Source organism: Opisthocomus hoazin, chromosome 5 (assembly GCF_030867145.1).
Source record: "Opisthocomus hoazin isolate bOpiHoa1 chromosome 5, bOpiHoa1.hap1, whole genome shotgun sequence".
Taxonomy (NCBI): domain Eukaryota; kingdom Metazoa; phylum Chordata; class Aves; order Opisthocomiformes; family Opisthocomidae; genus Opisthocomus; species Opisthocomus hoazin.
This window is the reverse complement of record NC_134418.1, coordinates 87,190,577-87,205,515: the sequence shown is the minus strand read 5'-3', so window position 1 is coordinate 87,205,515 and position 14,939 is coordinate 87,190,577. Positions and strand designations below refer to the sequence as shown.

The following is a 14,939-nucleotide window of genomic DNA, read 5'->3' as shown; positions in this document are numbered from 1 at the left end:
GATGGGGTAACAGCGATGATTCAGATGCTGCAAGAATCCTGCCTGTTCCCGGGGAGCCACGCTGGGGGTCCAGCTAAACCCAGCGGGCTATTCTATCATTCTTTTAGGCCAACAAAATACCTACACCAAGACCACACTTTAAAACTTTCCTCTCCCCTGCTCCCAGCTGTACGACAGACACCGTGGCAGAAACTCTCCGGGGAGGACTCGAGTGCTGGTTCTGAGGGAGCTCTCTTCCGCGCTGCCCCGCGTTACTCCGCTGCAGAGACCGACCGACTCGTGGTGCCGCTTCCCCGCTGTAACCCAAGGTGTCCCCAACACGACTTCCCTGAGGGCGCGGATGGGCCGCACGCCGTGCTGCCGCCGCACAGCGCACGCTGGATGGGCAGGGCGAGGAGCGGGGCTCTCCCTGCCCTGAAGTCCTCCCCCCGTCACACCAGCTGACAGCTGTGCTCATCGCAGCCAGCGCGCCTCGATACGTGTTGTGAGCGATACTAAGGTTTCTCTCTCCAAAAACGACTGCTGGGGCTTCAGCCATCCTGCTCGGCCAGGCTGTGCCAAGTCTCACTCCAGTCAAACCACGCAGACATTTTGACTCCGTCTACAACTTTTATTTCAAGGAGCAGAATTGTTGTGAGCATATTCACAAGAATAAATATAAAATTACTCTTCAGAGTAAGAAGATGAGTTTTTATAAAAATATATCTCTATCCCACAGAACCACTTAGGTGGGGTTCCCGTTAGGAAATATTATTCAATAAAAAAATAAAACACTGAAAATAAAATGCTTGACCTATATTGACTGGATCACCAAACAAGTGAAATTTTTAAAAGGATATAAATATTGCAAATATTATTAATAAAAATAACATTTAAATAGCTGGGAAGCCACCGAGTCCACCCCGATGAACAGAACACTGTAGGAAGCCGCCGTTCCTTCTACAGGGCACCAACTTCCTTGTATTCGCTGGAGTTCGCTTGTCTCTTCCTGCTCCGGTACCTGGGAGTAGAGCAGAGAAGCGTCAGCTCTGGGGAGCCAGCTGTTCCCAAGGGCTCTTTGGGGAGCGAAGGGAGGGCGCAAGAATTAAAAATCCACTGTACGACCTCCTCACGTCTGTTTTCAGCCTCTAGCAGCTACGCTCTGTCCGTGCGCACTTCCAGATCCGAGACACCTTGTACGCGGGGTCTCATTTCCCGACCGCGCTGCGGTCGCAGCCTCGCTGCTGGCGCTAGGCTCGTCTGAGCAGCCCTGCTGGGTCCCTCCCGGCGGCAGGGCCGAGGCCCCTAGCCAGCCAGGCTGTCCCCTCTCTGAGGTGACGCGCTGTCGGGACTGCAGGCAGGGCAGAGGGACCATGGTGGTTACCATCTAGTCATCGGGTCGGGGAGGCCGAGCTCTCCCTCCGGGGCTGTCCCACCTTCTCGGCTCTCCGACAGCTGCGTACGACTAGTTGTTAGCCTGAAGAAGGACTCCTGCTGCTTGTGGGTCTGTCAGTGGAGAACACCATCCTCCACGGGGGAGCAGTGCTCGTGATACCACCGTCACCGCGATAACGTGGCGGATCAGTTCGCTGGGATTACTCCCGTTCCTGGTGGCTGGGGAAATGGCATCACCAAGAACAGGAACCAGCGTTTTCCTGCTCCCTGTCTGCTCTCTCCTTTAGGTCGGCACTCCCTCCCCGACAGCCGTGAACTGAGCTACACCGTCCTCCGTCAGGGTTCAAGGCCCCCGAGGGTCTGCTGCCCAGCCTGCACCCCTCGGCACGCTTCCCTTGCTGAACACGAACTGCCGGCCAGCAGGTCTGGGCCTCGGGCTGCCTCCAGCCCGGCGAGCGAGCGTCGCTGTCCCAGTCCAACTGCAGGTACGCAGCAGGCACCGCACGACGCGTGCGGCTGACTCGCCTTCCTGAGCCACAGAGGAAATCCTCCTTACCTTCTGCAGACGTAGTAGGCTGCAATGGAGACGGCGGTGAGGAAAAGCAGAACTGCGATGACCGTCAGTGCCACGTACTCCTTGCTGAGGGGCTGTCTGACGAGCTCCGAGTGCACGCATCGGACACCAGAGAAGCCTACGTCACACCTGGGGGCGGGAGACGCAGAGTTAGAGACGTCGCCGCGGGGTTACACCTCAGCAGTGCACAAAGCACGCCGTGCTGCTGGCCTGCTGCTTCCGCGGGGACAAGCAGTTCGAACTGACGTCACTCCAGCCCATGAGGGCCTAGAAATGGTTTCAAATTCTTCAAGTAAAGGAGCAATACCCTTAGAAAGGCCTAGAGGGACTTCGCTTTGTGGGCTGAAGCACAGGAGAGACCTTGCTGCTTTGCCTGAGGTTTGGATCTCACACTGCTGTGAACACAGATGAACAGGGAAGCACATCAGCATGAACGTCCCAGGTTCACGCTGGGCTGGTGACTAATTGCGGGTCTCTAAGGCTCTCACCCAGGTTTCACCAGAGCCAGCACATGTTCTTAATACTTGCTTAAATGCAGCTGAGGCCTAGTTTAGACATACTGCTCCTTCCCAAGCTCTGAGAGCATCTAAATGCTCGGCTGGCTTCGTGTTCCAGCCAAGCGTCAGCAGCAGCCGGACCAAAGGCCGGGCGCGGCTCCTCTGGAAGCCCACCTCAGGGAGGTCCGCAGCCCTGCCCGTACCTGCAGTAGTGCTCATCCAAGTCCACGATGTACACGCACTGTCCGTGGAAGCAGTAGTCCTTCATTTCAGGCTTGCACCGAGTGATCCCAACTTGAGCCACACGTGGACTGTCCTCTGTCTGGACTGTAAGGAGGCTTTGTTAGCATCTCAGCAGCCTTCTGTTCCCCTTGTATTTCCCAAACAACACACAAGCTTTATGAGTACGACCAATAGTCTTGCTACCAAGAGCCCTTCAATGCAGAAGGAGGTAAAGCAGGAGAGCCTTCTGAACGGGGGGAGGATTTTCCCAGGCCAGAGCGATGCTGAATTCTCCTTCAGGAGTTCCACATAAGCTGTTTCTGCTTTTACAGCAGAGTTCTCACCTAAGACAGAGCCCTTCTGCTGAAGAAGCAGCACTAAAGGAAATGCAGGCCAAAAGCTGGTTGTTGTCCAACAAGGACACTTACTCAGCGCTGTTGTGCAGTTCTCCATCTCACCCGGCCCACATAACGGGATCACTGTTGTGCCCAGCACTGCTTGCAACAGGTAGCCTACAAGAGAACAAAAAGAAGCGTCAAAACCAGATGCTTGTCAAGTATTTCAGCTGGTGTACTCACCAAGTCCACACAAGAACAGAAGCTTTTTACCTTAGTAGGAAACACCTAGTGTTGTAAGCTGAAAAAACATAAGTCTGAGAGATCTGCTGCCTATATGAAACAAGGCAGCCCGAAGAAACATCTCTGAAGCACAAACTTGTAACGTAGAATAGAGACCAAACAGAAGCTTGGTGCTTGTGACCACCTCTCACCCACACACTGTGTGAAACTGGCAGCAACAGGCTTGGAGAGGTGGCACTGGAGAGGCAGAAATCAGCCCAACGCGATTCTGTGAGGTTTCTGACTGGCCTGTGCCAGGGACACAGCCAGGGTTCCACAACGAGGAACAACCACACAGCGTGCAGCACAGGAGGAGTTCTTCTGGTGACTGAAATCAAGGCGTCCTTGCGTCACACCAGTCCACGGGGAGAGGACTTGCTAGGACGCAGCACGCCCGGTCCGTGCCGAGCCCGGCTCCAGAGACCACGTCCTGCTCCAGGCAGGCTTAACGCAAACGCTGCTCTTGGGCAGCAAAGAGCTTCTGCCGCCGCCTGCCTGCCGGGCCGGCCGGAAAGGCCGGACCATTCCTGCACTGATGCCCGCTCCTGTGCTGGAGCGTTTCAGCTGAAAGCCCGCTTGCAAAGACAGCCAACACGAGATACCAAACCCTCTTCAGCTGGTCACTGGCTCCGAGGGGCTGCTGACCACTTTACGGGTCCTGGACCAGCGTTACTTATCTCAGTAGGACCCCAGAAGAAAATGGGTACATTTCTGTCCTTCCTTCACCACCCACACTAAAGAAAACTGGAGCTCAGCAGCCTTGCTGCAGGTACCAGACGTAACGGGGGACTGCACCAGGCAGGCTGAGGAGCCTGGCCACCAGAGCAGGGGCTGCGTTTCCTTGGGGAGCAAGGGCCCTCCTTGCCCTCTCTCAGAGATCCAGCTCACGAAGCACTTTGACACCTTTCGGGCTGTAGAGTGCTGCACGGGCACGGCTTTCAGGTATCCTCCTGGTTAAATGAACATTTCCAAACAGGACTTGAAGACCAACACAAGTACTCGTAGCTTCACCCTAGCCCATGAGGAACAGTCAATGTTTCCCCAGCTGGCCATGAGATCCACTTGGCTCAGACTCCTGCTGTGGTCACAGACTAACCTGCTCATGAACTGCTTAGTCATCAGCCCCGCTCCACAGAAGTCTGCAGTTCGTGTCTTTGGGCTGTTTGCCTCTATTAACCTGTCAGGTCATGCATGTCTAATGGAGGGAGTGTGCTTCGTAATTTCTTGATCACTCTAATACAGCTCCGGTTGTTAGAAAGTTTCATTACATCTGACTGTCAAATCTAGCAGTGATTTATGGGTTTCCTGCAGCTCGTCTCTTTCCTCGATTAGCAGGCTTCCTCTGAGCTTTAGTCCAGCTACATACAAGAACAGCAGGAACACCCATCTTAGGGGGACAGGGTTTTTTTTTTTGTGTTGGTGTTTATTTAAAAACACCATTCCTCCTAACCTCCCTCTCCACCGCATTCCTTGCAAGCCAGGTTTCCACCAAGCTTTAGAAGAAGAGACAACGGCTAGGTCTGCCAAAGCGGGAGCCGCAGTGGCAGAGCATCTGCGCTTGCACAGCAGACGACGCTGGAGAGATCGGCGCCTGCTCGCACGGCTCAGCAGGACCTGCCTTTCACTGCAGCGGGGCAGCACCAGAGGTTTGCTTTCAGGGTGGGATGATTCCTGTCCCCCCTCCCCGAACAGCACTGTGCTCACTAGAGATCTCACCAGGAGAAGCAGTTTAACCTTTCCGTAAGGGCAATTTGAGTCGCCACAACAGAAAGTGAGTGTGCAGGACAAGGCCACCAGCTGACAGAGGGTGGCAGCTCGGTCACTGCTGCAACAGCAGGCTTCCAGCTGCAGCCAGGGACCCGCGGTCCCAAATGATGCCAGGAAAAGATGATTTACTGCCCGTCCTTCCCAGGAACTAGAGGGACGTTTGAGCAGCGCTCCACGGACTAAGCTGTGGTGCAGGACAGCTCTGTCCCACTGAGTGTACACCACGCCATGGAGAGAGGGGATGCCGAGCTCCTGAGACCAGCGAGAGCTGGTGACCCGAGGGTCCCTCCTGCTCCCCACGTACTGCTGCTGTCAGTGAGAGCTGGTGACCCGAGGGTCCCTCCTGCTCCCCACGTACTGCTGCTGTCAGTGAGAGTTAGTGACCCGAGGGTCCCTCCTGCTCCCCACGTACTGCTGCTGTCAGTGAGAGCTGGTGACCTGAGGGTCCCTCCTGCTCCCCACGTACTGCTGCTGTCAGTGAGAGTTAGTGACCTGAGGGTCCCTCCTGCTCCCCACGTACTGCTGCTGTCATCCCTCGCTGCGTGACACACGATGGCAAGGTTTGGTCTGGGGCCACGTGACAGCAAGGAACGTAGGTCAAGGCAAAGTATGCCACAGGTACCCGAGATACCTGCTTCTACCGTACTGCGTTCAGGAGACGGATTAAGCTACGCGACGGCCTCTTTCAGCCTACATATTTCTGTTTCAGCTTGCACGCTTCCTCGATCTGAACACAGCCTGAGCAGCTCTAACCTAAAGTTTCCAGTTTTAGAGTTACCAGAACCCGGCTTTTGTGTTTGAGAAACTCAGGCCTAGGTAGGAGGAAGAGATGGGGCCGCTCTCCCTCCTGCTCCAGGAGGAGGCACCACTTTCCAACTGGAGGAAAGGCCAAAACCCAGACACCTGCGAGGGACAAATGAGAAACAGCCTCCTCCCACAGCAGCGAACAGAGGCTTGCCCCATGCCAGCCGTGCGCAGGCACCGATGGCCTCCTCCGCCCGACGGGCCGGAAGGGCTGGCGCGCAGGTGTGGGCATCTGCTGACACCCAGCAGCATTCTCCGCGTTCGGGCAAAGTCCTTCCTGCTCCGCTCTGCTGCATTTTGCCCTTTCCCCCCTGCGCATATTTCTGCTCTGACATCAGCGGGAGGGGGATCCGGCGGGAGGGCAAGGGATCCGCACACCGCAGCGGCGCAGGACAGCCTTTCCCAGAACGACTATCGGGTGATGCAGACCAAACACATGACCTGGGAGAGGCACTTACACTTCCATTCCCTCGCCATTCGCTAAGCAAGCACTCAGCAGGGTACGAGATAACAGCAACGAGACGCTGGGTGTTGGTGCGTGCCTCGCCGGAACGCGAGCGCTGCGCCTGCTGCTACACCCCCAGCACGCACACGCGACACCGTCGGGCAGCGCAGGTATTCCCGTGGGGTGAACACGGACAGCGGTGGCTGCTACCGCAGCGGGAACGACGCTGCTGCTCACTCGTCCTTCCACGAAGGGTGAAAGTGAGGGATGGAGACTGGCAGCCTTCATCGGCTGGCATGCAAGGGCTGAGTACCAGCGCATCCACCGAAAGCCGGCCGTCGCCTCCAGTTACAGGACGGCCGCTGAGGGTGAAGGACACGCGTAACTGAGAACTACTCTCTTTGCGAGGTTTATACACGTTCTGAAGGGGAACCGTCAGGTTTCTGAGAGGTCAGGTGTCACTGGAGTTGGCCTTGCCTGTCACCGAGGTCACTAGTCTTGTACTGGTTCATCTGAAGAAGGCCCCACGATGCCGCCTCACGCCTGGCGTCTCTGCCGTCTCCCTGCCACCGCGGTAGCGCCCACGCTTCTCACGAGGGTTGCGCTTTCACAGCGATGCCAAGCGCAGAGGCGTCCAGGCGACACGCACCTGGAGGATCTCAGCCCGCTTTAACTCTAGAGACAGATCAAGGTGGATCCCCGACACCTGATTTTGGACACTCAGAGCACGTCTGACTGTCCAAGGCCTTTGCAGGAAACATCGAAGTTAGCCGGCCTGTCCTACTGGCTTTGTGAGCACCGCTACTGCCACCAGTTAACTCCAGTGCATCGCCTCCCGTGTGTCTCTGCTAGCCTCCCCAGCTGGCCACAGGAGTCTGCAGGCCAGCTCAGGCAGCGCAAGCACCTCTGGCCACAAGGGCTAGGTGCCTGGCTGCGTTTTAGACGAGGATCACGGAAAGGTGTCTCCTTCTCTGGAGATATTCAAGCCCTGTCTGGACGCGGTGCTGTGCAGCCTGCTCTGGGTGACCCTGCTTCTGCAGGGGGTTGGGCTGGGTGACCCACAGAGGGCCCTGCCAACCCCCACCATGCTGGGATTCTGTGAAAGGTAGAGTTCGCCAGGAGAGCCTCGCAAAGAGCCTACTCTCATTCAGCGTTTGGCTGTGCAACCACACCTCTGGCTCCCATCAAGCACAGCATCTCTGGAGTTCAGGTTACCCACGCAGGCTGAGCATCTTTTCCTGGGAAAGGGGAAGCGGTCACTCGAGATAATTTCACCCCCCCAGACAGAGCACGCCTCCCCATCCCTCCAGGCGGGATACACAGAATCAACAGCATGGGCTGGGCTGGAAGGGACCTCACCGACCGTCTGGCTCCAAGCCTCCTGCCACGGGCAGGGACACCTCCGCATCACCTAGCTGCTTCTCGACGTTTTGGGTAGGAAGTGCCTGGTTGCCTGACCATGCCCATCCAGGCAGGGGCCCGACACTCCTCTTCCTGCGAGGAGACGGACAGGACGTACAGGTTGCTCTTCTCACCGTGCGGAAGGAGATGCGGTCAGCCCTTTCCGCCCCTCATCCCCCTGCGGTCTCCGTACGCTTGGCCAAGCGTCTAAACAGAGGCACCAGAGGTGGTGGTACTGAGAGAGAGGGGCTCCAACAAACTGCCCTCGGGGCAGCTGGACAGCAGCATCACAGAATCACAGAATCACAGCATGGCAGGCGTTGGAAGGGACCTCTGTGGGTCACCCAGCCCAACCCCCTGCCCAAGCAGGGTCACCCAGAGCAGGCTGCACAGCACCGTGTCCAGGCGGGTCTGGAATATCTCCAGAGAAGGAGACTCCACAGCCTCCCTGGGCAGCCTGGGCCAGGGCTCCGTCACCCTCAGAGGGAAGAAGTTCTTCCTCATGTTCAGCTGGAGCTTCCTCTGCTTCAGTTTGTGCCCGTTGCCCCTTGTCCTGTCGCTGGGCACCACTGGAAAGAGTCTGGCCCCGTCCTCCTGATACTCACCCTGCAGATATTTGGAGGCATTTCTAAGGTCCCCTCTCAGCCTTCTCTTCTCCAGGCTGAACAAGCCCAGCTCCCTCAGCCTCTCCTTGTAGGAGATGCTCCAGTCCCCTCACCATCCTTGTAGCCCTCCGCTGGACTCTCTCCAGTAGCTCCTCATCTTTCTTGAACTGGGGAGCCCAGCACTGGACACAGCACTGCAGGTGGGGCCTCACCAGGGCAGAGCAGAGGGGCAGGAGAACCTCCCTCGACCTGCTGCCCACACTCCTCTTGATGCACCCCAGGATCCCATTGGCCTTCTTGGCACCCAGGGCACGCTGCTGGCTCATGGTCACCCTGTCGTCCCCCAGGGCACCCAGGTCCCTCTCCGCAGAGCTGCTCTCCAGCAGGTCAGCCCCAGCCTGTACTGATGCGTCGACACGCATCTCTGGGAAGCAGTGTCCAGCTTTCCCCACCTCACGTTTTGTGCCGGTGACTTCAGAGCTGCCAGCTCAAAGTCACGGATGCCCAGGGCCGCTCCAAGGCAGCCCTGCAAACCCCAGCCTGTCGGCAGACCGCCGCTCCCAGGTTGCCACAGACCCACGATCGTCCGCAGCGCTGTGCCAGGACCTACCCCGCAGCAGAGACCGTGCAGATAATTACCCGCTCTGCGCACCCGGTCACCTCAGCACCGCTCCCACCCCTCTGGAGACCGACGCGCCGGGGACCTTACCCAAACGCTACCCCTGTGCCCGGGCCACTGCTCTCCACCGCACACATGGGGCAGAGGTCCCTCTGCCACACCAGCAGCAGAAAGCCGTTGCTGCCTCCAGCCAGACGCGCTGGCCACCGCCACGTTCCACATCTCCAGACTCGGTGACCTCTATGCTCGGCCCGCTCGCCGACAGCCAGGCAAACGCCGCTCCAGAGAGTGTGGAGATGGGAGGCCTGCCTTCCCCGCTGGGCGGGCATCACGGTGACAGCAAGGAGACCAGCGCCGAGGCTCCCGCCGTGACTCAGGGAACGGCAGGGCCGGGGCTCGGCTCCGTCGCCGGGGCTGCTCCGGGGTCAGCGATGGCCTTCCTGCTGCCAGCCCTGCCACAGCCGGCACACGAAGCTGACGGCGACTGTCACTTCAGCCAGGCTTCAGCCACGAGGTCTGGCGCAACGCCGGCTGCAGACAGCGGCACCCGGCTCTGCTCACACCGCCGGCCTGGGAGGGGAAGGCAGCGAAGTGCCCGTGCGGTGATGCCACCTAGCTCTGACTAACCTGTCCCTTACTACTGGCTTTAGTGCCTGCCCCGGAAACGGACAAACCCGTGCGGACACACCAGTCCCCTCCAGTGCCAGTCCTGTGCCGGGCGCGGCTGAGTCAGGGGCTGGGCGGTGCTCAGCCTGCTCTCCTGGCAGGTGCGGAGCTGCGCGGCGGGTGACCCGTGAGCTGTCACCGAGGCCCCTGCCCGAGACGAAGACAGAAACTCCCGCCCAGACGAGGGAACGCCTGCCCCAGCAGAGCAGCCTGGGGAGCCGAGCTTCCCTGCAGACCGCGACCCCGCGCCCCAGACCGCGAGAACACGCTCCGCCGCCAACGCGGCGTGCGGGTGTGCCGGGTCCGAGTCCTGCCGCCCGCGCCGGCTCCCGGCAGAGGCGTGCGGTGCGTGCCAGCCACTGCCCCGCAGCGCGCCCGGGCTCCGGGAGCCGTGATGCTCCGAGCCTACGCGTGTGCGCTCCGGGCTGCGGGGCGGCTGATGCCTCGCAGCAGAGCAAGGTGCTGCCAGGGAGGAGATGGAGAGATGTCGCGCAGCGGGAGCCCGCAGCCTGCCCTGTTCCCGTGCGGGACACCCGTCCCCGCGGCACTCACCGAGGCAGAGCAGCAGGCTGCCGGCGCCCATGGCCCAGTGTCCCCGGAGGAGGAGGATGAAGAGGAGGATGCGGAGGCAGGCGCGGAGCAGCGGGCGGCCGGCGCAGCGCTCTGGGTGCCGCCCGCGCCGCCCCGCACCTTTATGGGCAGCCGCGGGGGCGGGACGCCGCCGCCTCCCCGCCCTCCCGCACCGCCCTCCCGCACCGCCCGGCCCTGCCGCTGGTCACCCCGGCGGCGGCTGCGCTGTCCCAAAGCTCCCCGCGTCGCGGCCCACGCGCCCCGTCCCCGCCATGGCACCGCGCGACGGCCGCGGGACCCCCGGAGCCCCGCGCCCCGTCCAAGCCCCCTGCCCAGCCCCGCAGCTGCGTCTCGTCCCTGCGAAGGCAAAACCCCTCTCCCCCGCCTCGCCGCGCTGCTCGGCCCCTGGCGCAGCGTGGGGAAGGCGAGGGCCGAGGGCCAGGCAGAACGCGATGGGCTGCGTCTCCGCGCTCAGATCGCAGCGGTAAGTAACAACCACCATAAAACCCGGGAGCTGGAACAGACCTGGCACTCACTGATCGCTCTCCTCCTGATTTTGGGAGCGTTTCCTTCGGTCCATGGCAGCGTGGGGATGCCAGAACGGAAAGAGGCAATGTGCTGCTATAGAGCTGTGGGTCAGCACCGTGCGTTAATTACTCGAACGCTATGAGCTGGCGAGATGAATGAAGCACAGATCAGTGTGAAAGCAGCGTTCAGACGTTCGTCCTCCACAAGCGAGTGGGACGTGACACAGCCGGAACCCCCCTTCCCCTGGCTCTGGCGTGAGAGTCGTGGCTCCCCCCCATACAGCCAGTACCCTGCCTGAAGATTAGCAGGTGGTAGCTTTTTTTGACACCACATGACTCTCTTCCTTGCTTCTTTAATTTGGGCTGATCCCCCTTATTAAGGGTTTTATTGTCAGGGATCATAATGAGTAAAGGCAGGAACGGCAACGATTAGTAAAGCATTTCTGTGTGTGGGCATACAGATGCCTCAAAAAGCAGCATCACTATAGAACTTCCACTTTATAATTAATTTCACCCTTAATTCCTGCATGATTTATCCTCTGAAAGAGAGCATTTAATTATAGTCTTGTACCGGTATCCAGATACCAGGTAACACTGACACAACCGGAGCAATTCATTGGAATTTCCTCTCTCAGACCTGAACGTACGGAAAACAAGTATCACACACGCGTCTTTGTTTCGCCTTTATGCAACGTCCTCCGTCTCACGGTACGCGATGCCGCGCCGGCGGCTCTCACCGCCCTCCCCTCCGCGGGGAGGCTGCCTCTCCGCGCGCGGCCGACGCGCACCGCGAGAGCCGGTTTTCCAGAGGCAGCGAGGCTCGCTGCGAGGCAGGGTGGCCGCACCCCACGGATCTGGGGCCCAGCGGCACGCCTGCGCAGCGCTGAGGGGTAGCGCGGGCTGCGCCGCAGAGCGTGGCGGGGGCAGCCCAGCCCGGGCCCCCCACTTCGGCCGGGGGGAACCGGCACGCCCGAGCCAAGTCAGTGATGGATTTTGCGCCACGTGACACTGGACCAGCGAGCAGCCCCCGGAGGGCTTTGACGTTTCAGCATTTTCTCCTTTACAAAGTGTAACAAGTACACGAGGAAATACCTTAAGAACTTGTGCAGAAGGCGTACTTGCTTTTATAACCTTGCAGTGGCTTAATAACCACCTTTCAAGAAAATCTCTATTTACAAAGTACGTCGGCTCAGCTCCAGTCCACGTTGTGCTTAATCCTCTTCCAATGTGACAGGCACTCACCCCTCCTCTCCGCAGACAGAGCCGCAGATTCATGGCAGCGATTATTCCAAGGGTATGGACTGAGCTGTCGATTAGCTTATCTATCACTGATGACACCGAGGGTTTTCCATGAACACCACACGCTTTTCAACTTGGAGAGGAAAAAAATAGGTTAAAAGTACATTTTTCTGTGCTTGAAAATACTTTTCCTGGCGGTGATGTGCTGCAGAGGAATGCAGGTGCTCACAGCACTGAACTGCCGCTTCACGTCTGCGTTTCTGTGTAACTAAAGCCACGCGTGAGGAGTGACTGCACTACCTGCGTTAGCTGCTGTCTGCAGGACCCGCACCCAGTCTTCTGCAGTTGCTGTTGAGGGGATGGATCTGCCCTGTTTTTGTCTTATTGTCGAGAATAAGACCTATTTGCAAAAGCAGCATTTTTGAAACCGGAAGAAAATCATTCCTAGTCTTGCACTGAAGCACTTGGCACTGTTACACACGCACGCGAAGTAACAAAAAGCAGCATTTTCAAAAATCCTTGGGAAAATTGTTGCTGCCAGCAGTCTTGAAAACAGCACGAGCGCATACGTCAGTACGTGTGTAAGATGAATTTTTGTATACAGCAAGCTTTCACTGCACAGCACGAGAGATCCTCAAGAAATACTCTCAACAGATCAGCTAACCGGAGTGCCGCTCACTCGACAGCGTTTTCATCTGAACTGCGGAGGATTAATAATGAGCGTGAAAATCTAAGGGGCAAAAAGCCCAGGGCTCACACGGGAGCACAAATGCCCCAAGCAGGGAACACATTTCGCTAGGATGCACAGATGAGGCAGTCTGGAGGCAACGGCGTAAGGAGAAACCTCGAGGCACATCGCTCCCCATGCGGGCCAGCTTCCCTGCGCCCTGTGCGAGAGGGACGGGCTCGGTCAGCTGTCCTGAACAAGCCGGCTTTCCGACAGACCACCAGAGCTCAGACCGCTGCCCCAAGGCTGAGAGCGCCCGATGCCTCTTGCTGGGAACGTGGGCTGAGGCCAAAGCCACTGGACAACGCAGATGTTTTGCCATTTTAAAAAACACAGTCCTCTGAATTCACTGATTTCTCAGCCAACTTCTTGGATCAGCGTTAACCAGCAATTTAAAAAAGAAAGAAGAAAACCCAAACAGCTAATTCTCGTCCATCTCAACGTGTCGCGGAAGCTGGAGATGAAAGGGGTCAGATCTGCCAGTTCACGCTGGATTGCTCCCTACAGGGCAGTTTTTAAAGCTTCGTTCTTCTGGCTTGCGTGACATTTCCATTTCTCTCCCCTGGGCAACTCCTGCATGGCTCAACACACCTCGCTGGCAGGAAGAGCTTCATAATGCCCAGCTGGTGTTTTCCCTTTCCTAATTACAGCCCAGTGCTCCACGCTAAGTGGTTTCTTAACCTCTGAGGGGTTCGTAGCTTTTTTCGCTTGTGGAGTCTTCTCCTGGCTTCTGCCTTGACTTGCTGCTAAACAAACCTGTGCAAGCATTTCATTTGTGCCCTTGTTATCACAGGGTGCTGTCAAACCAAGTCCCTCCCGTATCGCTGCCCATGCATCTAGGTATTGCTTCTCCTTGCTCCAAGTGATAAGAGCACGAGAAAGACCAAGGTGGAAGAAAAGCGGTTTTCCCCACAGCATGCAACAGGTTGCAAGCAAGCTAGGGGAAGAACACCCACCCGTCAGTCCCGTGTGCTGTCCCACCCATTGGTCCCTCGTTCGGGTTCGTAACATCATCTCGCCAAGAGTATCTTTCCTTCTCCAGGAAGATGAGAGCTGACCACCGAGAGAGAGAACACAGGCAACAGGCAGGCTGCCCTCTGTAACGGTTCACACGTGTGCAGGCGGTGCAGCATCTGGACCCCTGACCAGCGGCCAACACAGCTGAAATCCTTATGTGAAAGCATGTTCCTGGCGGCTGACCACGCGGCACGTCCGCTCGACCGCGCGGCCCGGGGAGCCGCATCCGCCTCGGGACAGCGGAACGCCCGCAGGAACCACCAGCGTGGGGACCAGCGTCACTCAGCAGGCACTCGCCGGCTCCCGTCATGCTCTTCCCACAGCAGCCTGTCCTGGCTAGGGGCTCTCCGCCACTGCCTTCTGCCCCTCTCTGGCATCTTCTGCCCGGACAGCTGGCGCCAGCATGGGGAAGACAAGTGGAAGAGGCCGTGAATACAAGTGCCATGTCAGAGGGAAGGGCTGGAGCAGGGCCAGCCTCCTCAGCTACCCTGGCTTCAACCCCCCCAGCAAGCCCCTTTTGCTGTTGCAGGGGGTGAGGGGACAGAAGCAGGGCAAGGGCAGAGCAAAGTCAGACGTGCGGGCTGTTTCCCAGCCTCGGAGCGCCTGCGCTCGGCCTGCTGCGCTGGAAGAGGCAGCACCGCGCTGTGACTCGCCCCGTGCTCCGGGCCTTCAGCCATCCGCAGACTCCGCGCTTCGGCCGCGAGGCGCTGGTGACTGTCACCTGCCCGCCAGCCACGCGCACGAGATGCTGGGGCAGCCTCGAGACGAGCAGTGTGTCATTAGGGATGATGGCGCAAACAGCAATCCGCCTGAAACCAGCTGGTCCAGAAACCAAATCTAGGAAAGAGGCACGGGTCCACGGCGTATTTGTTTGGCCTGGTAACCAGCGCTAGGCACGGGAGCAGATGCACTTAGTGGAATTCCCCCATCCACTAGCATTATGGGACACTCCCATTACTGTTCTGGTAATTACTGTTAATCATTACTATTACTGAAGTGACCAAAAAAAAAAAGGCCGTCAGGATCAGGCCCTTGTGCTGGCTGTTGTCATGCGGAGGGGATGAGACAGCCGGCCCCAGGGGCCTATAAACACGGGTGCCCAATTCGTCCCTACCGTCATATTCCAAACTAGGACGCCGTGGTCTGCAACGCGGCTGCCCTACGGCTCGAGAAATAACCCATGGCACTCCCTCGCGCTCGCTGCCTGCTGAGGTGCACCCAGAAGGGATGGAAGCTGATCAGCAATACTTCGGGGCTGCAACACTCGG

At 58.4% G+C, this 14,939-nt stretch overlaps 1 protein-coding gene across 1 annotated transcript; it reads right to left on the bottom strand.

Annotated features, from left to right (window-relative positions):
* Nucleotides 1–598: 598 nt before the first annotated feature.
* On the bottom strand, nt 599–10,237 carry EREG (epiregulin). The gene is made up of 5 exons (XM_075422062.1): nt 10,144–10,237; nt 3,096–3,179; nt 2,649–2,772; nt 1,931–2,077; nt 599–1,000 (listed from the first exon to the last, which is right to left on the bottom strand). The coding sequence occupies exons 1-5, from the start codon at nt 10,172–10,174 to the stop codon at nt 940–942; spliced, it is 447 nt and encodes a 148-aa protein (XP_075278177.1). The 5' UTR covers nt 10,175–10,237; the 3' UTR covers nt 599–939.
* Nucleotides 10,238–14,939: the final 4,702 nt, after the last annotated feature.